The sequence below is a fragment of the Musa acuminata genome, chromosome BXJ3-11 (assembly GCF_036884655.1).
Source record: "Musa acuminata AAA Group cultivar baxijiao chromosome BXJ3-11, Cavendish_Baxijiao_AAA, whole genome shotgun sequence".
Taxonomy (NCBI): Eukaryota; Viridiplantae; Streptophyta; class Magnoliopsida; order Zingiberales; family Musaceae; genus Musa; species Musa acuminata.
In genome coordinates, this window is record NC_088359.1 from 18524276 (window position 1) to 18548402 (window position 24127).

The 24127-nt window shown below is 39.7% G+C and overlaps 1 protein-coding gene across 1 annotated transcript; it reads right to left on the reverse strand.

Annotated features, from left to right (window-relative positions):
- Nucleotides 1-219: 219 nt before the first annotated feature.
- On the reverse strand, nucleotides 220-23920 carry LOC103974214 (adenylosuccinate synthetase, chloroplastic). Its single transcript, XM_009388981.3, has 4 exons — nucleotides 23552-23920; nucleotides 1291-1983; nucleotides 902-1216; nucleotides 220-564 (listed from the first exon to the last, which is right to left on the reverse strand). Exons 1-4 carry the CDS (start codon nucleotides 23876-23878, stop codon nucleotides 394-396), a joined length of 1506 nt encoding a protein of 501 aa, XP_009387256.1. The 5' UTR covers nucleotides 23879-23920; the 3' UTR covers nucleotides 220-393.
- Nucleotides 23921-24127: the final 207 nt, after the last annotated feature.

A 24127-nucleotide genomic window follows, 5' to 3' on the forward strand; every position in this document is an offset into this window, starting at 1 on the left:
ATGATTATTGGGTCCACCAATAATAGATGAGTGGGTGCACCAAAAAAAAAAAAAGGTTAAGTAGATGATAATAACATTAATAGATGATTGCTGGAAAATCCAGCTTATTTCTATCATTAACTTTTCATTGATACCTCATAAGATGAGCATTACAAGAACTTACACTTTGGTTATACATGCACAAAAAATCTAGTAGATAAAATTGGCCACACCAAATGATGGATCAAATTTTCCTGTTTCATTTTGAAACTCAAATTCCAATTGATCCATATCTTTTCTTCAGCATGAATGAGAACATGTTCAAGAAAGGAGTGGAGAGTCTGATTTGGTAATGCCTTAGAAGCACATCAAAATACAAGACTTCTAATAATGATAGTGGACCAGGAACCTGACTTATTTAAAGATAATGGCATCGCGTCCTGGTCCAACACCGATATAGTGAATGGGGACACCGACAAGCTCTTCTATCCGTTCAACATACCGATGAGCCATTGAGGGAAGGTCTTTGTAGTTCCGGATCGATGAAATATCACACTGCCATCCCGGTAGCACTTCATAATCGACCTACATCACCAAAAGAAAAAATAAAGATTCCAAGAATTCTTCCGAAAGAAAAGAAATCCACCTACATATCACGTCCATGTCCAACACCGAAAAAATAAATAAATGAAACAAAGATTGAGGTTCAGACAGGGTAAGAACCAAAACTCTTGCAATAATCAGCAGCTGTTGTTAGCATTAAAATTCTTTTTTTGTAGAATGAGTAAGCAGTGAATACAAGATTGGACATTATCATCAACAATTAAAATCTTTGCCAACGAAGGTAGTTGATATTATAAGTTAAGTTCATGGTTCGAAATGAACTTAACAGAGGATAACTGTAAAGCTATTAAAAACATGCCTGTGTTTGCTCCATAAGATGAAGGTCTGCAGGGAATGACTCGACCTTTTCACCATCATTTTTTCGTCTGTAAGAGATACCGAGCTTGATTTCTGAAAGTTCAGACAGCACATCAAGCTTGGTGAGATTGAGTGATGAAAAACCATTTATCTGGCAGCAGTACTTTAGTGCAACTATATCGAGCCATCCGCAGCGCCGAGGACGACCAGTGGTTGTTCCAAACTCCATGCCAGCAACTCTAAGAACATCACCACTTTTACCTAAAATTTCAGTTGGAAAAGGACCAGAACCAACTCGAGTGGTGTAAGCTTTCACCTGCACAAACATTAAATATAAAATTTAGAATGGGAAAAACCACCAGTGAAGTATAAAAGAAAGATTCTACTCACAACACCAATAATATCACCAAGGCATCTGGGAGCTATCCCAAGACCTGTGCATATTCCACCAGCTGAAGGACTTGAGGAAGTCACAAATGGGTAAGTTCCAAAGTCAATATCCAACATTGTTGCTTGACCACCTTCAACCAATATGCTCTTCTTTTGCAAGATTGACTCATTAATGACATGCACAGTATCTGAAATAAATGGATCCAACCTCTCTGCAAATTTCTTGTAACTGTCAACTTCCTTGTCAAGCATGTCGACATTGTATTTAAATCCTTCGAACCGGGAAGCAGCATCCCTCATTAAAGTATCAAGCTTCTGAACAAAAGTATCCATATGTCTGAGATCGCACACTCTTATTCCATTCCGTATAACCTTGCTTGAATAGCAAGGACCAATTCCTCGCTTTGTTGTTCCAATAAGAGAATTCCCAAGTTCCGCTTCTCTAAGTCCATCAACAACTTGATGAAAATCAAATAACAAATGGGCACGATCAGACACCAATATTCTTCCTTCACAGGAGACTCCATTGGATTCCAGACCATCAATTTCTTGAAATAGCCCAGGAAGATGTACTACAGCTCCATTACCAATTATACACAGAGTTTCCTCATTCAGGATTCCCGAAGGAACAAGATGGAGAGCAAACTTTTTGCCCTCAGCATTGTAAATGGTATGTCCAGCATTTGCTCCGCCCTGATGCCAACAAGAAAAAAGATTTAAGATGGTTGCTGAAGCAATGAGCAAGCAACTTTAGCTTCAATATTTCACTCAAATAAACATGGATATTAATAAATTGGATTAAGATTATTTACAAATTAAGTTTGGAACTTAGAAGACTTGGAAGCAAGAAGATATAATTGGATCAAGCAACTCGAATATCCCTCTTTTTTTTGTAAGTAAAAGTAAATTGATTAAGTATGAAGTTTGTACAAAATAGTTTTGTCTACACAAACCATAGACTAAAGCCTGATATCTCTTAGAGTAGTCAAGGAGAGTGCACCTCGCTTCAAAGGTGGAATGGTCTCACTCCACAAACTCATCTCTAAGAGTAGTCAAACAAAAAGGTAGTCATAAGTCTCATGACTACACATGCTGTAGACTATGACTCCTTACTGTAGTCAACAAATAAAATGTAATGTTCAAACATGCCTAGACTACCTGTGGGTACATCACATTATTAAAGCAGATAACTCAAATATCCCTAACATTATATAGCCATAACTTGTTTGGCTAGTCATTATCTAATTAACATGAAAGTAAATATATGAGCTCAACATACTTTTGTCATGTATTCTTTAATAGGAAACTTTAAATATTATAAATAATTGAACTTAGGACTTAATACCATATGAAGTACATAGTTTTAAGATCCTGATTTTCAAGAGACGACAACAGAAATATAAATAAAAAAGTTGTCAAAGAATAACATCGGATGAATAAAACTTTCAGCCGTTGTTGGTGCACTCTGCAAAATGGACATTAAACTAACATAGGAATCTATTTACCTCCAACAGTTAGTGTTCAAAGTGGCAGTTGTTTATCCTTACCATACCTAGTTCTGTATCTATATATCTATACAGAATATATGTATATATATAATAATGCCTTGCCATGCCTAGTTCCTTTCTTAATTTATAGGGGAAAAGCCACATCAAGCAACTCAAGTCGCATGCCATTTTCTTCAGATATCTCAGAGACAAATATAGAGAAGGAACACATGGCTGAAAAAAGACGAGAGAATACGCAAAATCAAAGCTAAAGAGAGAAAAAAAAATCCTTGTGCTAGTGTTCAGCACTTCATCAAACCACCCAGCCATTCCCATTAGAAATATGCACTTAGTGTCCCCATAGATGTTAACAAGCCAAACTAATATGAACTCATGGCATTTATAAAGAAAAAGCCACAGCAGCCAACTCAAGTTGCATGCCATTTTCTTCAGATATCTCAGAGACAAATATTGATAAGGAACACATGGCTGAAAAAACACGAGAGAATATGCAAAATAAAAGCTCGAGAGAAAAAAAAACTTTTTGTGCTCGTGTTCATTACTTCAATATCACCCAACCACTCCCACCAGAAATATACACTTAGTTACCCCATAAATGTTAACAAGCCAACTAACATGAACAATGTCTCTTCATCATGCAAAGTAGAAACTAGAAAGAGTAACAAACCCATCTTCCTTGAACTGATGCTATCAAGTTTCCAGTGATTCTTATCTAATGTGACAATTGTCCCCCTGATGCTTTGGTTCAGATAGACTCATTACTAAAAGGGCAATCGTTCCTTGCACCATTGTTTCTAATCTTCTCCTGCACAACAAATTCACTCCTCTCTTTCTTTATTACTAATCTTTCCTTTTCCCTTTTGTGTTTTTTAGGTTATTGACAGTACTGTTCTTAAAAAGTTTAATTTGCTACCAAATTGTAACAAATGATTCTTTGGTACTATGCATGCATGTTGTGCTTATAAAGCTATCTGTCATGACCTGGATTTATAAAAAGAATAATAAATTAGTAATTTATTATTCATAATTTACATAATAAACTCCCTCTTTTTCTTTTTTTTTTCTTCGTCTTTGAATTCAAATCTTTGTCTTTACAATAGTAAATATTCTATTAATTAGAAAAGTAACTACATCTTCTCAGTGGGGTCACAAGTCTCTTCCACCCAAGCTTCAAATCTATTACAAAATAGTAGATTACTCTAAAAATAAATATAAGATAAAAATATATCAACAACTACACATGCTGGTAGGAACCTAAAAAAAATCATAACAATAATCTTCAATATTCATGAAATCAAAATAAATATCAATAATTTAATAAGAAATGATAATATATCGATTCATCATAAAACTTATGAATCAGAAAAACGATGATAATTTCTTACATAATAAACAAAATCAATAATCAACCACACGCAACACATACATAATAACAAAGGCGTACATCACCGGATGATGCACTCTCCCAACAACGGATAGAGAGGCATATTCCACGGGATGGATTCCTCCCAACAGCGGATGAAGATAATCCATATCGCACTCCCAACAGCGGATGGAGTGGTATCCCTCACCCGCCCAAGTGGAGACACGTTCCTCCCAACATCGGATGGAGGAACCGTCTAACCATCACGTTTGACGGCCCGCTAATCCTCGAAGGGAATCGCCATACCTACCCTCGGCATGGATGCACAAACATCCATGATCATTCATTTACACTCATCCATTCACTCACATATGCATCAAGAAATCAATATGATTAAATATTATGAGAAACCATACTTGACGTAAATCTACTATACTATGTTCATTGGTGGCTCCGCATTGTGATGTGCCTGTAGCTCCTTTCACAGGTTACACTTCTAATGTGAACTACTAGCATAGTCACATCTATTACATGATAACAATCATATCAATATCATAAACTTGAGAAAAGTAGAAAACCAATAATCATTTTCAAATGATATCTCCAGATAAATCTTTTAAATTCATCAAATCATAAAGACATGAAACATCAATCTCTCAATAGTCCTCAATCAACCAAAACTCTAATTGGAATAGTTCAATAGACTTAAACCAAACTCAATTTGATTAAAACATAACAGAACCAACTTCAAATCCTTATAGAACCAATCTGGAATCATCCTAGACTGGTCTAATTTAGATTTGATTGATCTCGATTAAGTCAAGTAGGTTTGAACTAGTCAAGTTAGTTTGGAATCACCCTAAACCAGCTTTAACCGATCAAACCTATATTATTTAGTCAATTAACGAGCTCAAACCAATAAAGAAAAAAGAAATTAGACTATGTCGTATAGTGCTAGCCCAGACCGAACCAGCCCACCTGAGTCTTGGACGGATCACATGCACTGCACATGCCTGTTCCAAGTAATAGGTTGAGTTGAGGTATAACGAGCTAGATAAAAGAGCAACGATGTGTCTAATGCCAATCGTATAGTTGGGCAGGCTTAACTTCATGGACTAGGCTAAGCCTCACTTATAAGTTGGGTTGAGTCTTACCATTGAACTAGGTCATGCTTGGCTCGCGAGTTAGTCATACCTAGACACATGAGTTGGGGTCGTATCTAACAACATGGATTAGGTTGTACCTAGTCGCAAGAGCTGGCTCATGCTTGGCCACATGGTTAGGTTGTACCTTGCCATATGAGTTGCGTCATGCCCAGTCACACATGGGCTAGGTCGTACATGACCACATCGTACATGACCACATGAGTTAGGTCGTACATGACCACATGGGCTAAGTCGATCCGATCTGATAAATCAACCTGACTCAAGTCAGACCCCAATTAGACTCCTCTTATCAAATTAAATTTTAATATTTAAAATTATTAAAGAATAACTCAAATCCATTAACTAAAAATTTAAATTCATGATCTTAAATTTAAAACTAATTACATTATAGAATTTTACACATAATTCTTAAAACATAGATATATCTAATTAAATAAATTAGAACTATTATGCTAATTCAAAAATAAGAATTTTAATAATTAAATCAATATTAAAATTCACTTAAGCTTAAGAGATCAATATAAATCAAATAAACATTCTAACATCCCAAATCAATTATTATTATTTAATAATCATGAAATTTTAAAATTAAAACATCATTACGCATTATAAAATGATAACAATCTCAACATCAAGATTTCAAAACATAAATCAAAGCTAATTAAAAAAAGAAAGGATCCTACCTCTCCTCGGTTATCCTTTCCTCGATATCATCTCCTCGGAAAGTCCTTTCTTAAATCCTCCTATTGTTAGGCTTGGTGAGGAATAAGGAAGGAGTAGTCCCCTTTATATAAGAGAAGATGATATCTCCCCAGAATGTAAGTAATAATTTAATTCTTATTTTTAATTTATTTTTATTTTCCTTTCACACACAAAGAGAGAAATATAATATTCATTTCTTATAGTTCACACACGAAAATGGAATACAAACTATTTACTTCCTAAAAATCAAATCACTTATTAGGAAATAAATCAATTAATAATTTAATTGATTAGTAGAATTCATAACTTATTCACATGATTAAGAAAATCAAATTTAATCATTTCCTTAACTACAGTACACAAACATAAAAGTTAATAATAAAGCAATATATCATTTATAGTAATTAATTTATGTTAAGGGAGAAATTATCGGTGATTACACTATCGATCATGCTATTTATATAGAGTCACATATTAACGAGAACATTGATTGGGTTCAGTTAGGATGAGTTGCTTATGGCTTTTTTACATCATCAAGCATTGATTTCTCCTATCCTGATTATGTTATAGTAGCATTGCCAGATCACTTGGACTTCCTCTAAACAAGAAGAAATATTAAGTTATTCATGTGAAAGCCCTTTCATTGGGCCTCCCTAAATCCTGCATCTATGAGAGCCTTACCAGCTAGGCCACCTTTCTTTAATGTGAGAACCCTTACATATACACACTTCTCCTCTCTCTCTTACACATACACACTTCTCAATTTAGTGTCTAGTAATTCCCATGACTGAATGCTTGAATCTACTGTTGTGATGTAGTAGGCCACCTGGCCACCAAGGAAGTAGGCCATCATCTGATGATGTAGTAGGTCATCTAGAATCCTAAATAGCACATGACTAAATATACTAACATATCTATAAGACCATGACAACAAATCTAATTCGAGCTTCATTATTTCAAAAAATAAGTCATTCCAAATTAGATTGTCAAACAGGATATTAATTAGCATTTCATGCAAAGAAGTTGCATGATCGAGTGGTTGCAAATTGAAGGTGAATGCTATAACAATTGGTTACTATTATGACCAAGGTATACAATTTCGAATAATACCCTCAAGAACGATATATATATATATATATATATATATATATATATATATATATATATATATATATATATATATATATATATATATATATATATATATATATATAAACCAAGCAACGTCGCCCCGCATGGGAGAAGGAAAAGGTGACGTCGCCAAGGTGATACGACGTCACCTTTTATAAAAAAAAATTATATATATATATATATATATATATTTTTTTTTTATATATAAATATATATTTATTAAATTTATATATATATATATATAAACGAGGCAACGTCGCCCCGCCTGGGAGAAGAGAGAGGCGACGTCGTCGAATTTATATTTATATATATATATATATATATATATGTACCGAGCGGTATACAGTATCGTACCGTATCAAGCTAACGTCGAAACTCTGATATGGTACGAAATTGCGAACCTTGGTTAGGACTCTAGCTAAGAGAGTCCTAATTGAGTTTTATTGAAAGGGGCATTCATATAAAACCTACCTAGTCGACCCCTATTAAAGAGGTGAAGAGGCCGGCTAAGGTTAGGATTAGTTTAGAGGTTACTTCTTAGAGAAGCATTAGGAGTTGGTTAGAAGTAAGAGTCTTGAATAGGAGTCCTATTAGGAGTTGGGGTTTAGAAGCCCTATAAATAGTTATGTATTCATCCTCTTTTCATGAGGAATAGATGAATCTTTTTAACAGCCTTTGAGCAACAACCTGGAGGAAGGAACCCCTATAGAGTTCCAAGGAGATCGATCCCCTAAAGATATCAACCCCAAGCTTAGAATCTGCAAGGGTTCTAACACTTGGTATCAGAGCAGCATTCTTGGCATCTCGCTACCCTTCCACAGCCACCCGTCAGCCCTCCACAACCGCCCAAAGTAATTCCCACAATTGCTTAAAAGATCGTCGTCGAATTCCGCCGTCATCTCCACCACCGCGGATCATCCTTTGATCTCCCCGTAAATTGCAATAGGTTCTGGTTTCCTACCTTACTATTGCTACAATTTAGTTATCCTTATTCAAAAATCCAAAAAAAAATTATTCCTATATTACTGCATAAACTTTTTGTCACAAAGTTTTTATCTCTACGACGAAAGATGCACTACAGAATTCCAGCCGCATAGCACAGTTTGTTTGATCTTGCTACTGTGTTTTTTCTATCAAATTCTCTACAAAATTTTTACGACAGCTTTGACACTTCCTAACAGCGGATTTCCCTTTGGTTTTGTCAAAAAATTCTCAATATAAACCAATGACCTTTTACGTCCAAACTGCTACACTTTAGACGTAAAAGCCTACTGTAGTACCTTTCCGTGATCCTCAATTTTTTCGAACCTTCTACCACCCCATGCCATTAACCCGTCAACAGAAAAAAGATAGGGACATCTCTGATCTACAGGCATATGCTATGGTTTTTCAAGGTCCAATTAATGTCAAATTTGAAGCATTGGAATCTCGGATTGAATCGCTTTTTATTTGCAGAATTCAGAATTGGACAACCGCCGAGTCCAATCAAATTTCAGCGATGAGAGAGTTCATAGAGACCTCCAGAGAAGGAGCGACAGCCCTCGGACATGCTTCAGCCACGCATGAGGGTAGACTTCCCGCGATGGGAAGGAGACCCAGCGGGGTGGATTTCACGCGCCGAACGTTACTTTCGCTACTACCAAACGTCGGATGATGCTATGGTGGAAATTGTTGTCATCCACCTTGAAAGAGATGTTATTCAATGGTATAATTGGCTGGAATACAATCATAGGGCTCCAACGTGGAATAAATTTAAGAATGCACTGATGAATCGTTTCGGACCTACGGAGTATGAAAATATCGATGGCCAACTCGCAAAGATTTGACAAACCTCTACGATTCAAGAGTATCAAACCAGGTTTGAGAAGCTATCCTACCTTGCTCGTGATTGGACTAACCGTCAATTGTTAGGAACATTCATCGAAGGACTCAAGCCAGAGATAAAAGGGGAGGTTAAGGCGCGACAACCCCGTACCGTGATAGCTGCAATTTCTTTCGCCCGAATACAAGAAGAACGACTCAACCAAGATGCTCGGAGGATAAGAACCTCTCCTAGGCCCGTGGCATATAAACCTCCTTCTGCTCCCAACCGTCCTTCGCTGCCAAAAAATTTGACAAGAGAAGAACTACGTGACCGATCAGCAAAGGGTCTTTGTTGGTATTGCGACGAGCCATGGAACCGTGATCATCGCTGCAAAAGGGGCCGCCTCCTACTGATTGAACCTCTTGAAGACATAGAGGAGGAGGTCCAGGAGCATGAGGAAGAGGTCGCGGATGAAGAAAAGCAATTGGTTGATATTACGATGCATGCCCTTGCCGATTACACAAACCCACAAACGATGAAAGTGGGAGGACTTCTGAAGCAACAACCTATCACCATTCTTATTGACACCGGGAGCACTAATAATTTTATAAACAGCAAGGTTGCTATCTGGATGGCCTTATCTATCGAGAATTGCAGTAGGTTTGACGTTAAGGTTGCCGACGGATGAATTTTGAAGTATGATCATAGGTGCCCGCGGGTGAAACTGTTGCTGCAAGACCAAGAGATAATTGCATATTTCTTCCTCCTCCCTCTTGATGATTATGAGGCCGTGCTCGGCATCGAATGGCTGACGACATTAGGTGATGTTTCCTAGAACTTTATGAAACTAATTATGAAATTTTACAGTAAGGGGAAACAGGTGATACTGCACGGGAAACGTGGGGGCGACGTAACGACGATTTACACACAGCGAATAGGGAAGGTTTTGCACAAAGCATGCAGTGGCTTTTTGGTACAACTTGAGCAACAAACTAAGGAAGAGTCAACAGAATTTGAAGATCCAAACCTACTTCCTTTGCTTGCTGAATTTTCAGATATATTTGACGAACCGCGCAACCAACCTCCTACCCGTCGGCATGATCATTGTATACCGATTCTTCCGAGCAAACCTCCAGCAAATACTCAGCCATATCGGTATCCACATCTCCAAAAGGATGAAATAGAAAGGATTGTAAAAGAGATGCTCGAAACAAGAGTTATTCGGCCAAGTTGCAGCCCCTACTCTTCACCGGTGCTCCTCGTACGAAAGAAGGACGGAGCATGACGCATGTGCGTTGATTACCGAGCTCTCAACGGCATAACTGTCAAGGATAAATACCCTATTACAGTAGTAGATGAATTGCTTGATGAATTAAAGGAAGCACGAGTCTTCACAAAGCTGGACATTCGATTCGGGTATCATCAAATACGAGTGTGTGAAGAAGACATACCGAAAACCGTCTTTCGAACACACAACGGCCACTATGAATTTTTGGTAATGCCCTTTAGTCTCACCAATGCTCCCTCCACCTTCCAGAGCCATATGAATGATATTTTCCGGAATTATCTTCGTAAGTTTTTGCTGGTTTTCTTCGATTATATCCTTATTTACAGCCCTGCTCTTAAAAGTCATTTTCAGCACTTACAACTTATTTTGACGATTTTGCGAGAATATGTTCTTTTTGTCAAAAAATCGAAGTGCAACTTTCTTCAACAAAAAGTGGAATATCTTGGGCATATCATGTCAGAGAAAGGTGTGGAAGTGGACCCCTCCAAAATTGAAGTAATGCAGAAATGGCCGACCCCGAGGAACATAAAATCGCTATGCAGCTTTCTCGATTTAATAAGCTACTACCGCAAGTTCGTAAAAAACTATGGAAAGATTAGTGCACCCCTTACTTCCTTGCTGAAAAAAGATGCTTTCTAGTGGTCGAACAAAACCACCACCGCCTTCAACAAACTTAAAGCTGCAATGACGACAATGCTCGTACTAGCGCTACCCGATTTCGGTAAGACTTTTGTTATTGAAGTCGACAGTGATTCAAAAAGGTGCTCGGGCGCTCGCCTAAGCGCTCGGGCGAGGCGAGGCAAGGCCCGAGCACATCGCTAATCTCCCAGGCGGTGCGGTTCAAACAGGCGCCGCCTGGGCGCTCGCCCGAGCCCAGGCGTTGGGCCCTTCGGGCAAGCGCCTAGGTTAACCAAGGCGACCGAACCAGGATTTTAGGTCTGGTTCGGTCCTAGTTCTGTCTATGATGGTTAGTTGGTTCAATCGAACCAACTAAAACTTATATAAGTGACAACCGAACCCTAACCCTCGCCGCTGCCGATCCCGATCTCGCTGCTCGCCGTTGTCGCTACTCGCAAACGTTGCCGCTGTTGCCGCTCGTCGCTGTCGCTGCTCGCAAACGCTGCCGCTGTCGTCGCTCGCGCCTCCCGCTGCTCGCCGCTCCTGCTCTCGCTGTCGCTGCTCACAAACGCTGCCGCTGTCGCCGCTCGCGCCTCCCGCTGCTCGCCGCTCCCGCTCCTGCTCCCGCTGCCGCTGCTCGCCGCTGTCGCTGCTCACAAACGCTACCGCTGTCGTCGCTCGCGCCTCCCGTTGCTCGCTGGTCACCGCTTCCTCTTTTCTCAGTCAGCAAGCTCAGCACCCCTTTACACTTCTTTTTAAGTTTTAACAGTATACGTATACTGTATACTGTTAATATTATTAAGTTTATTTGAAATGATTAATTTTCAATACTGTTAATAGATTAACAATATATTATTTTAATTTTAATACTGTTAATTTTTATTTATTTGAAACTTTTTGTTAATGTGAAATTGTGATTTTATATCTTAGATTTTCTTAATTTAATAGCATATTTTTATTTAAAATTTTAAATAATTATATTTATTAATTATATTATATATTTTTATATTTTAGCGCCTAGAGCCTCGGGCGTTTTTGGACCTTGGCGCCTAGCGCTTTTTAAATCACTGGAAGTCGATGCCTCCGAAGTCGGAATTGGTGCTGTACTAATGCAAGATGGCCGCCCCCAAGCTTATACCAGTAAGACATTATCTCCTTCCCATCTTAAGATGACTATTTACGACAAGGAGATGCTCGCGATTGTGCATGCGGTGACCAAATGGAGACCGTACTTGATCGGGCGACGCTTTTAAATCAAGACCGACCATAAAAGCCTAAAATATTTCTTGGAGCAGAAGATATCTTCCCTCGAGCAGCAAAAATGGGTAACAAAGCTTCTTGGATATGATTATGAAATAACTTACAAAAAGGGGAAAGAGAATGTTATTGCATATGCTCTTTCGCAGCTACCCGAGCAAGCTAAATTTTCGGTCGTTTCACTTCCGACCAGTGACTTCCTTGAGGATATTAAGAGGGAATGGCGGGAAGATCCGGAGACCAGTAAGATCATAAAAAAATTGGAGGAAACACCAAGCTCCGTGGCTTATTACAGTTGGGACTCAAAAGAATTGCGCTATAAGGGACGCATTATGCTTGTGCCAAATTCTACTTACATAAAGACCATCCTTCAAGAGATGCATTCCACACCTACGGTCGGGCACTCCGAGTTCCTTAGAACTTATAAGAGAATTAAGCAAAATTTTTATTGGGTAGGGATGAAAAATATTATTGCTAAATTTGTGACACGATGTGATGTATGTCAACGACATAAAGGCGAGACAATGGTAACTCCCGGAAAGCTGCAACCTTTATCCGTCCCGGACTCAATATGGACTAATATATCAATAGACTTAATCGAAGGGCTTCTCTCATCACAAGGAAAAGTATTGCTCGAATCTTTATGGAGAATATTGTAAAATTACATGGGATGCCGAGATCTATTGTAAGTTATCGTGATAGGGTCTTCACGAGCAGATTTTGGACAGAGTTATTCTAGATGCAGGGCACTAAATTGAAAATGAGTACGGCGTATCACACACAAACCAACGGCCAGACTGAAGTGGTGAACAGGTGCTTGGAGAAATACCTCAGATGCTTCACTAGTGACCGGCCAAAATAGTAGACAAAGTGGCTTCCCTGGGCTGAGTGGTGGTATAATACAACTTATCATTCATCCACAAAATGTACTCCCTATGAGGCTATGTATGGTCGACCTCCTCCTATGATCCCAAAATATGTGTTGGGCACCTCTAAAGTAGAACAAGTAGACAGGGAACTACATGACAGAGACAAAATGCTGAAGTTGCTAAAAGATAATCTTACTGCAGCTCAAGCAAGGATGAAACAGTAATATGATCAACACAAAAGCGAAAGAGAATTTTCAGTAGGAGATTGGGTCCAGCCATGCAAGCAAACATCAATCTAGACCAGAGCATCTATGAAGCTTTCACCTCGATTCTATGGACCCTACCAAATTTTGGAGCAGAGCAGTAGCATACAGATTGGACTTACCCGCCAACTCCCAAATTCATCCAGTCTTCCATGTGTCATGTTTAAAGCTCAACTGGGATAAAATGGGACAGCCCAAAGCCATCTACCAAATATGAATACCCAAGGAGAACTCCAAATCCAGCTGAGTGTCATAATTGATCGATGGATCGTGACTTGACGACGACGACCCACTATTGAAGTGCTAATACAATGGGCAAACCTACCAGCAGAAGATGCCACTTGGGAGAACTATGGCGACTTGAAGATCAAATTCTCAGAATTCATGGATCGTCAACCTCGAGGACAAGGCTGATTTGAAGAGGACGGGTCTGTTAGGACTCTAGCTAGGAGAGTCCTAATTGAGTTTCATTGAAAGGGGCATTCATATAAAACCTACCTAGCCGACCCTATTAAAGAGGTGAAGAGGTCGGCTAAGGTTAGGATTAGTTTGGAGGTTGCTTCTTAGAGAAGCATTAGGAGTTGATTAGAAGTAGGAGTCTTGAGTAGGAGTCCTATTAGGAGTTGGGGTTTAGAAGCCCTATAAATAATCATGTATTCATCCTCTTTTCATGAGGAATAGATGAATCTTTTTAGCGACCTTTGAGCAACAACCTGGAGAAGGAACCCCTATAGAGTTCCAAGGAAGCCGATCCCCTAAAGAGATCAATCCCAAACTTAGAATCCGCAAGGGTTCTAATAGTTACGTAAAGAATATAAACACCTTCAATGTTGAGAGTTTAGACATATTAGAGATTTAAAGCCTTCGCCTTAGTGTAAACTTTCATGGGGTCAGTTGGTCGAAGTATATCTCAAAATGCATATTCCACATAAAAAACATCATCATCATGTTGCACTTGACCCATGACATAATTAGATGTTGGAAAAGAGTTTTAAGGGAAACCTTCAAGAAACTAGAGGTCAGAATGCTCCAGTGCCACAGAGTAATCGATTTCTGTAGTTCATAGTTTATGAAAATTAACAACCAAATCATAACTAATGTTAGAATTGACAACTTCCACCTGTTTTTTTGCAAGAAATAATGATCGTCAAGGATCTGTCAAACTACCAAAGACATGCAAACATAAAACATGCTGCTGATCTTATAAAGCAACTATATCAATTGAAATAATAGGAAGGGAACACTAAAGGAAAGGAATAATAGAAGGATGCATATCCACAACCAAAGGATTGATGACAAGCGACGTATAAGTAACACTACTAGGAACCTTATGTTGCAACAAAACCCTCTTCGTGAGCCATACAAATCCTGTCACTGATCTTTTAACGAGAAACATACTGGACATATCAGTAAAGCATATATCCTTCAAATTAGCCTTAAAGGATTATCTATCAGATGTAAATTGCATGAACAACCAACTTCTGAACAGATAAGTATCCATGTACCCAACCAATCATATTCAGCATTTCAAGAAAAACATAGAAAAGTATGCTCTATCCAAGAAAGCACCCTAACTGATTAAGTAGCTGAAAATGATATCTAGATTTTGTCAAGGAAGATCTACCCATAAACTCATCTCAGTAACTTGTGTATCTGGGTAAAAGCTTTCATTTCTAAACATTCACTCATTTAGTTGCAGCATGAATGGGCTTATCTGTGATGTGAAAAGGCTTCAGTATATCCCTTGTGGTAATTTGAACAGAAAGTCTCTCTTAGCTTGTTTAGAAAATTTAGCCTAATCAACAAAAAGGCCTAACGACAACAAAAAGCTACAATGTTCTGACTACATAGATCAACTACATGAACCTTTTCCCACCGTTGAACTTTGTGTAGGCAATATCATTAGTCAAACTAAGAACAATTAATATTTCTTATAAAATTTCTAATAAAAGTTTTCTTGAATCTCATCGTATTTTCTTGCACCCAATTGACTCACCTTATCTAGCTAGACAACCTAAAAGCCTCCTTGGACATGTCCCTACCATCTTAAATGGTTCTCCACCATCCTATATTCTATAGGAATTATACCTAGTTGTTTGTGAATGTAAACATTTCTTATTTTATATTTTCTAATAATCACACATTTAGACAAATAACCTTGTCTTAACAATACCAATTTTTTTTGCATATGTTGTTTCCAAATTGCTGAGGATATTGACCGATAAAGCATGTTTGTCGTTACAATTGTTTTATATTTATCATTTAATCTAATGGTAAATGACAGAAACATAAAACTCTTGAACACCTTCTCCACTTAATATCACATTTAATAATATAAATAATGTCTTCATCAATCTCCTTTTGCTCAATAATAGATCCATGATATTTATATTTTTTTACTTTTGTTAATCTCAACTACATGTATGGTTTTCCTCTCAGCATTGCTGAAGTTACACTTCATGTATTCAACATTAGTACTACATAGTCTAGAACCCTTAGTTTCTAAGGTTTTTAGCCCTCACATAAGTTTAAAATTAGTCCTTGCTGAACTATTATTTATCCATGTCCTCAATTTACAATTATTCACATGCTTTCTTTTTCTCCTTTCTTCTCCCCTTCTTTCAGTCCTCCTTTATCCTTTCCTCTTCCTTTCGCCTTCCTTTTTCACACGGTTCTCTTCCTCAATGTCTTTTCAGCAACAACTCATCATTCAACCTAGAGGCAACAATGGAAGAATGTACACAACCTTTCAGATGTCCAGAACTAATTCTCAACGTCATCACCTGGATTTTAATCTATGCACCACATTCTAATCCCGCAACCTACTCAAACAAGGATCTTCAAAACTGAAAGGGACATGTTTGAGGCACCTGAACTTACTTCAGGGCAAGGATTTGGGATAACAAAACCCAAACCATCCTGCCCCATCTCCGTTCCTAATGTTGTTGCAATTAAAAGTTAAAGCATGATGAACAAACTTTCTAGGTAGGGGTTAGGGTTTGATGTCTCAACAGTAGATCCAGATAATATGAAAGAAATTTCAGTTCCAACCTGATAATAGAATGGTTAGGATATAATACTAGTTGGACTGACTGCTCCTAGCAAGGATAGTGCTGAATGATTGAATTAAGACAAAAATAATATATCAGTCAAACTCCTTGATAGTTATATTTTTAAGATATTAAAATCAAACGTGAAAAGAATTTGACAAGATATTTTAGACATTCCAATAACAGATTCATTTCATTCAAATTTTCTTAAAGAGAAAAAAAATTCTACTTTCACTATATGACATTTTCAAATTGTAAATGATTATTCTAAGTATTAAAACAAATCAAAAGTCATGACTCACCCTTTCTTTACTTGAATATGAAGAGCATATATTCTCCAAGCTTATTGAACAGTTATCTATGTGTTCTTTTATAAGTCAAATTATGTCAAGCAGCCTTCTATTATTTATATCTGATCTAAAACGCTCTTGTATCTTCTCTATCAACCAAGGATACATCAGTCAGGTCATGAGAAATGCAGCAAAAGAAAAGAGGAATGGAATGATGAGAGAAATGTGAAGAAATAAATGAATAGTATAGAAGATTAATTAGAATATTGTTAGAACCCTTGCAGATTCTAAACTTGGGATTGATCTCTTTAGGGGATCGGCCTCCTTGGAACTCTATAGGGGTTCCTCCCTCCAAGTTGCTGCTCAAAGGCTGCAGAAAAGATTCATCTATTGCTTAAGAAAAGAGAAGGAATACATGGCTATTTATAGGGCTTCTAAACCCTAACTCCTAATAGGACTCCTACTTAAGACTCTTACTTCTAACCAACTCCTAATATGTCTCATACTCAAGACTTCTATTCCCTTACAACTCCTAATTCTTCTCTAAGAAAAAACCTCCTAACAGAATGTCCCTTTAAATTAGGACTCTCCTAGTTAGAGTCCTAACAGAGTGTCCCTCTCAATTAGGACTCTCCTAGCTAGAGTCCTAACAAAATGTCTCTCTCAATTAGGACTCTCCTAGCTAGAGTCCTAACAGACCCGCCCTCTTCAAATCAGCCTTGTCCTCAAGGCTGAGATTCCATGAACTCAGGGAACCGGGTCTTCAGCTCCTCATATGGTTCCCATGTGGCGTCTTCAAGTGGTAGATTATTCCAATGCACTAGTACTTCAGTAGAGGGATGTCGGCGACGCATCACGATCCTGCGATCGAGGATGGCCTATGGTTGGGCTTGAATAACTCCATCCTCAGTTGTGTTGGGCAGTTGGATCTGGGGTGACTCGTGTTCTCCCAACTTGGGCTTTAGGCATGATACGTGGAAGACGGGGTGAATTTTGGCATCTTCAGGTAATTTAAGTCTGTATGCCACGGCTCCAATACGTTCTGTGATCTGATAGGGCCCATAAAAACGTGGGGATAGCTTCATGGAGGCTCGAGTGTTAATAGAGAGTTGCTTGTATGGTTGTAGGCGAAGATAAACCCAATCTCCCACTGAAAATTCTCTTTCACTTCGTCGTGTTTCGGCTTGCTGCTTCATTCTGGCTTGAGTGGTAGAGAGATTATCTTTTAACAGTTGTAAGAGTTTGTCCCTATCAATCAATTCTTGGTCAACCTGATCTACCTTGGCCGAGCCAATTACATACTTTGGAATCACAGGTGTTGGTCGACCATACAATGCTTCATAAGGGGCACATTTTGTAGATGAATGATATGTAGTATTATACCACCATTCGGCCCAAGGAAGCCATTTTGCCCACTCTTTTGGTCGGTCGCTAGCGAAACACCGGAGGTACGTCTCTAAGCACCTATTTACCACCTCTGTTTGGCCGTCAGTTTGTGGATGATATGCTGTGCTCATCTTGAGTTTGGTGCCTTGTAACTGAAATAACTCGGTCCAAAATTTACTAGTGAAGATCCTGTCACGATCACTTACGATGAACCTTGGCATCCCATGCAGTTTAACAATATTTTCTATGAAAATCTGAGCAATACTAGCAGCAGTGTAGGGATTTCTCACAGCACAAAAATGAGCATATTTCGTAAGTCGATCAACCACCACGAGAATCGTGCTTTTACCTTTGAAAGATGGCAGCCCTTTAATGAAGTCCATGGAGATGTCAGTCCACACTGAGTCTAGTATGGGTAGTGGTTGTAGCTTCCCTGGATTTGCCACAGTTTCACCCTTGTGCTGTTGACATACATCACATTGTGCCACATATTCAGCAATAATTTTTTTCATCCCTCTCCAATAAAAATTATGCTTCACTCTTTTGTAGGTTCTTAGGAATCTAGAGTTCCCTGCTGAAGGTATAGAGTGCATTTCACGCAAGATGATTGCGATGCAAGGGGAGTCAGGTATAAGCACAATGCGACCTTTGTAGCGTAAATCCCTCGAATCCCAAGTGTAGTGGGCTATTGCACTTGGATCCTCCTCCAATTTTTTTATGATCTTGCTTATCTCTGGACCCTTCTTCCATTCTTCCCTAATGTCCTCGAGGAGACCGATGGTAGGAAGGGAGATGGCTGAAACCTTAGCTTGTTCAGGTAGCCGTGAGAGTGCATCTGCAACAACGTTTTCTTTCCCTTTTTTGTAAATAATTTCATAATCAAATCCAAGAAGTTTGGTTACCCATTTTTGCTGCTCAGGGGATGATATCTTTTGCTCCAAAAAGTACTTGAGGCTTTTATGGTCAGTTTTAATTTGAAATCGCCGGCCGATCAGGTAGGGTCTCCACCTCGTTACTGCGTGTACAATGGCAAGCATCTCCTTATCATATACTGACATATTTTGATGGGAGGGAGATAATGCCTTGCTAGTGTATGCGAGTGGTCGACCATTTTGCATGAGAACGGCTCAAATTCCGACTCCAGATGCGTCGGCCTCAATGATGAAGGGTCTATTGAAATCTGGTAGCGCAAGCACCGACGTCGTTGTCATGGCTGCTTTAAGTTTGACGAAGGCAGCAGAGGCTTTGTCCGACCATTGGAAAGCATCTTTTTTCAGTAAAGAAGTGAGTGGTGCACTGATCTTCCTATAGTCCTTAACAAATTTTCGGTAGTAGCCCGTTAGTCCAAGGAACCCCCGCAGTAATTTCACGTTTGTAGGTTTCGGCCAGCCTTGCATTGCCTCAATTTTTGTTGGGTCTACCGCCACTCCTTCTTCTGATATTATATGCCCAAGGTACTCTACTTTTTGCTGGAGAAAGCTGCACTTTGGTTGCTTAACAAAAAGAGTATTCTCCCGAAGGATCATCAAAACAATCCGTAAATGCTGAAAGTGAGTCTCAAGAGAAGGGCTGTAAACGAGAATATCATCGAAAAATACCAGCACAAATTTACGAAGAAAGCTCCGAAATATATCATTCATGAGACTTTGAAAGGTTGAAGGAGCATTAGTGAGTCCAAAAGGCATTACCAAGAATTCATAATGACCATCATGTGTGCGAAATGCAGTTTTTTGAATGTCATCGTTACATACCCGAATTTGGTGGTAACCGGATCGGAGGTCCAACTTCGTGAAGACTCGAGCTCCTTTCAATTCATCAAGAAGTTCATCCACCACTGGTATTGGGTATTTGTCCTTGACGGTGATGCCATTTAAAGCTCGGTAGTCGATGCACATCCGCCAAGTTCCGTCCTTCTTGCGTACAAGTAGCACCGGTGAGGAATAGGGGCTGCAACTTGGTCGAATCACCCCTGTTTCAAGCATCTCCTTTACGATCTTTTCAATTTCATCTTTTTGGAGGTGAGGATATCGGTATGGTCGAGTGTTCGCTGGTGGCTTGCCCGGAAGGATTGGAATTCGATGGTCATGTTGTCGAGAAGGAGGAAGACCGCGCAGTTCAGCAAATATGTCGGCAAATTCAGTAAGCAATTGGGCAAGATTTTGATCTTCAAATTCTATTTTCTTCCCCTCTGGTTGTTGCCGGAGGTGCATCAAAAAGGCACCATTTACCTTGTGTAAAACTTTCTCCATTCGTTGGGTCGAAACAGTGGTAACGTTGCTTCCGCGCTTCCCGCGTAGGATGATCTGTTTGCCCTTACAGTAGAATTTCATAATTAATTTAGAAAAGTTCCAAGAGACATCACCTAGTGTAGTCAGCCATTCTATACCAAGCACTGCCTCATAGTCATCGATTGGTAGGAGGAAGAAATCGGTGATAATTTCTTGGTCTTGCAGTAATAGTTTCACCTGCGGGCATCTTTGGTCGCACTTTAGGATTCTACCGTCGGCAACCTTTACATCGAACTTGCTGCAACCTTCAATATGCAGTGCCATCCGAGCAGCAACCTTACTATTCAGGAAGTTATTAGTGCTACCCGTGTCGATAAGAACAGTGATCGGCTGTTGTTTGAGAAGGCCTCCAACTTTCATCGTTTGCGGATTTGAATAGCCGGCTAGTGCGTGTACCGTAATGTCGGTCGGCTGTGGCTCTTCTTCCATATCTTCTTCTTCATGTTCAAGGCTCTCTTCTAGATGTTCAATGACCTCTTCTTCTACTGGTTCAATCATAAGAAGTCTACCTTTTTTACAGCGATGCTCGCGGCTCCACGGCTCGTCGTAATGCCAACATAACCCCTTCGCAGATCGCTCCCGAAGTTCTTCTCTTGTTAACCTTTTCGGTGCAGGGACTCGGTTGATAGTAGGGGGGGCCGAGGGCTTTAGTATTGTAGGTCATGGAGTGATCCTTGTCCTCCGGGCTTCATGGTTCAATCGCTCCTCTTGAAGTCGTGCGAAAGAGATGGCTGCCATAAGCGTGTTTGGTTGTCACGCCTTAACTTCTCCCCGGATCTCCGGCTTTAAGCCCTCAATAAAAGTCCCCAATAACTGTTTTTCAGACCAATCACAAGTTTGATTAGATAACCTTTCAAACCTGGTTTGGTACTCCTGAATGGTGGAGGTTTGTCGGATCTTTGCTAGTTGTCCGTCAATGTTCTCATAATAAGTTGGTCCGAAGCGGATCAGTAGTCCTTCTTTGAATTGTCGCCATGAAAGGGCTTCATAAGTGTGTTTAAACCAGTCAAACCATTGTATGGCATCCCCTTCAAGATGTATAGCTGCAATTTCCACCATGGATGCATCCGCAGTTTTATGGTACCGAAAATATCGCTCAGCGCGCGAGATCCAACCAATTGGGTCTCCTTCTTCCCATCTAGGGAAGTCCACTCTCATGCGCGAATAGTTGGGGTCGGTCATAGAGCCTCCCCTCTCTTAGAAGTCATCTCTTTGGGCATGATGTGATTGGTTAGAGCTCTCTCCTTGATGTGATTTCTTCGGGCTTGGTGGTCGGCCCAAACTGAATTCGGTAAGGAGAGTCCGAATCTTATCCTCCATTCGTGCCTCAAAGGCTTCAAATTTAGCATTGATTGTCTCCTCAAATGCCATAGTATATGACTCCAAATCTGTGATGTTAAGATCTCTCTTTTGTTGACGAGTTAAAGGCATGTATAGGTTTGATAGAAATCAGTGAAAGTTTGCTGCATAATTGTGTTGTCTTGTAAGAGCAGAATTATCGTCGAAGAAACAACGGTTTCTCGACGAAATCTCTACAAAAAATTTGAGAGATTTGAGGAGAGAGTTGACAGCAATATCTCAGTTTATATGACAGCAAGGATGTCCATCAAGAAAATTTCGGTAGTAACAGCAAGAAAATTGGTGTAAGTTGCGATAGCAGAATTCTCGTCGAAAAATTTCAGCAACTTACGATGAAAATTTACAGCAAAATAGGAACGAATTTTTTTTTTTTTTTTTTTTGGATTTTCGGATAGGGATAAATAAATTGCAGCAGCAGTAAGGTAGGAAACCAGAACCTGTTGCAATTCACGGGGAGATCAAAGGATGATCTGCGGTGGTGGAGATGATGGCGGAATTCGGCGACGGTCTTTTAAGCAATTGTGGGAATTGCTTTGGATGGTTGTGGAGGGTTGATGGATGGCTATGGAAGGGTAGTGAGACGCCAAGAACGCTGCTCTGATACCAGGTGTTAGAACTCTTGCAGATTCTAAACTTGGGGTTGATCTCTTTAGGGGATCGGCCTCCTTGGAACTCTATAGGGGTTCCTCCCTCGAAGTTGCTGCTCAAAGGCTGTAGAAAAGATTCATCTATTGCTTAAGAAAAGAGAAGGAATACATGGCTATTTATAGGGCTTCTAAACCCTAACTCCTAATAGGACTCCTACTTAAGACTCTTACTTCTAATCAACTCCTAATATGTCTCATACTCAAGACTCATATTCCCTTACAACTCCTAATTCTTCTCTAAGAAAAAACCTCCTAACAGAATGTCCCTTTAAATTAGGACTCTCCTAGTTAGAGTCCTAACAGAGTGTCCCTCTCAATTAGGACTCTCCTAGCTATAGTCCTAACAGAATGTCCCTCTCAATTAGGACTCTCCTAGCTAGAGTCCTAACAAATATATTACTGCATTAACAAAGAAAAAATTAACATTCACTGAGAGAGAAGAGAGGGGAGGGGTTGAGAGGTGGCGGTGGGAGGAGGCCATTGTGTTAAATTGACTTTAGTACCAATTTGACAAAAGAAATAATTGATAGGGAGTATTGGTGACTGAGAGATGGTTGAGAGTCCGACGCAGGAAAGTCCACACACTATTCTATATTTCTTTAAACACTTGCATTCTCCACAATATACCAAACCAAATATATTTAGTACAACATACAATTTCCTAGGGATGTCCCTCTTTTCAAGGTGTTCATTCATAATCTAGATCATAATTATCTAAGTTAACCTTATAATTATCTAGATGACTTCACAAATTCCAATAGAAATGGCTAGTTAAGTTTATTTTCCAATATTCATCTCCTCAGCGGATTGTTGGAGTTATTTTCTCTAAATCCAATCTTAATTGCAGAATGCCTTGCAACTAAAATGAAGGTTGGCAATGACAACCTCAACACCGTGAACAGTGAAGACTCTAGTATGCAAGGCAAGCCATCACCTAAATTCCTTGTCTAGATTACTTGAACTCGCATATGATATGCCGATAGTCGACATCAAGAACTACTGAGAATGAATACCTTGGTCGGTACAGATAACTTAAAACGTCCACAATACATCCACAAAGCCAGTCACAAGCTAATTTAACCGAAACCCTATGGACACAAAAATGGAATTCAATCAAGAAACAAATAAGTTGCAATCTCAAAAATCAAGCATTGCGTAATAATTCATAGAGAAAAATTAGAAAGAGCGAATGATTCAAGCCCTAAGATTTAAAGACCGGAAGAGGAAAGATTGGATCATTTTGCCCATCGAGTGAAAGAGGGCAAAGTTGACCTGGCATCGGGCGACGACATCGAAGTTCCTGGCAAGAATGTCCACGAGTTTCCCCTTGCCCTCGTCGCCCCACTGCGTGCCGAGCACCGCCGCGACCTGGCTGAGAGACGCGATCCGGTCGACGGCACCGACCTCCTCCACAGCCGTCAGGGCCGCGGCCGGCACCAGGACCCTGGCGGGGGCCCTCCTCGAGCACCGTAGGCCCTTTGGCAGGCGGAGGGAAGAAGGGCCGTGGTGGCCAACCCATCTCCTGCTGCCGCCATGGGAACTTACCCGGCGGAGAGAGACCGGGTCCGCGAGGTCGAGGGTGAGAGAGGCGGCAGTCATGCGGGCTCAGGAGCGGGAAGAAGACGACCAAGAATGCAATGTTGCAAGGGTTGGGAAAGAAGTTTGTTATCTATTTATATTTGTAGGCTACGATGATGTTGGCCCTCTGAAAGTTATCTTATTTGGCAAACTTTTATTGGGTGATATCTTGACACATCGGCTGGTAGTATGCAGGCGTACAACGAAATAGTATTATAACTACTACAGGTCCGACTATTTTGAGCGAGTTACATAGATCTCTCATCCTTA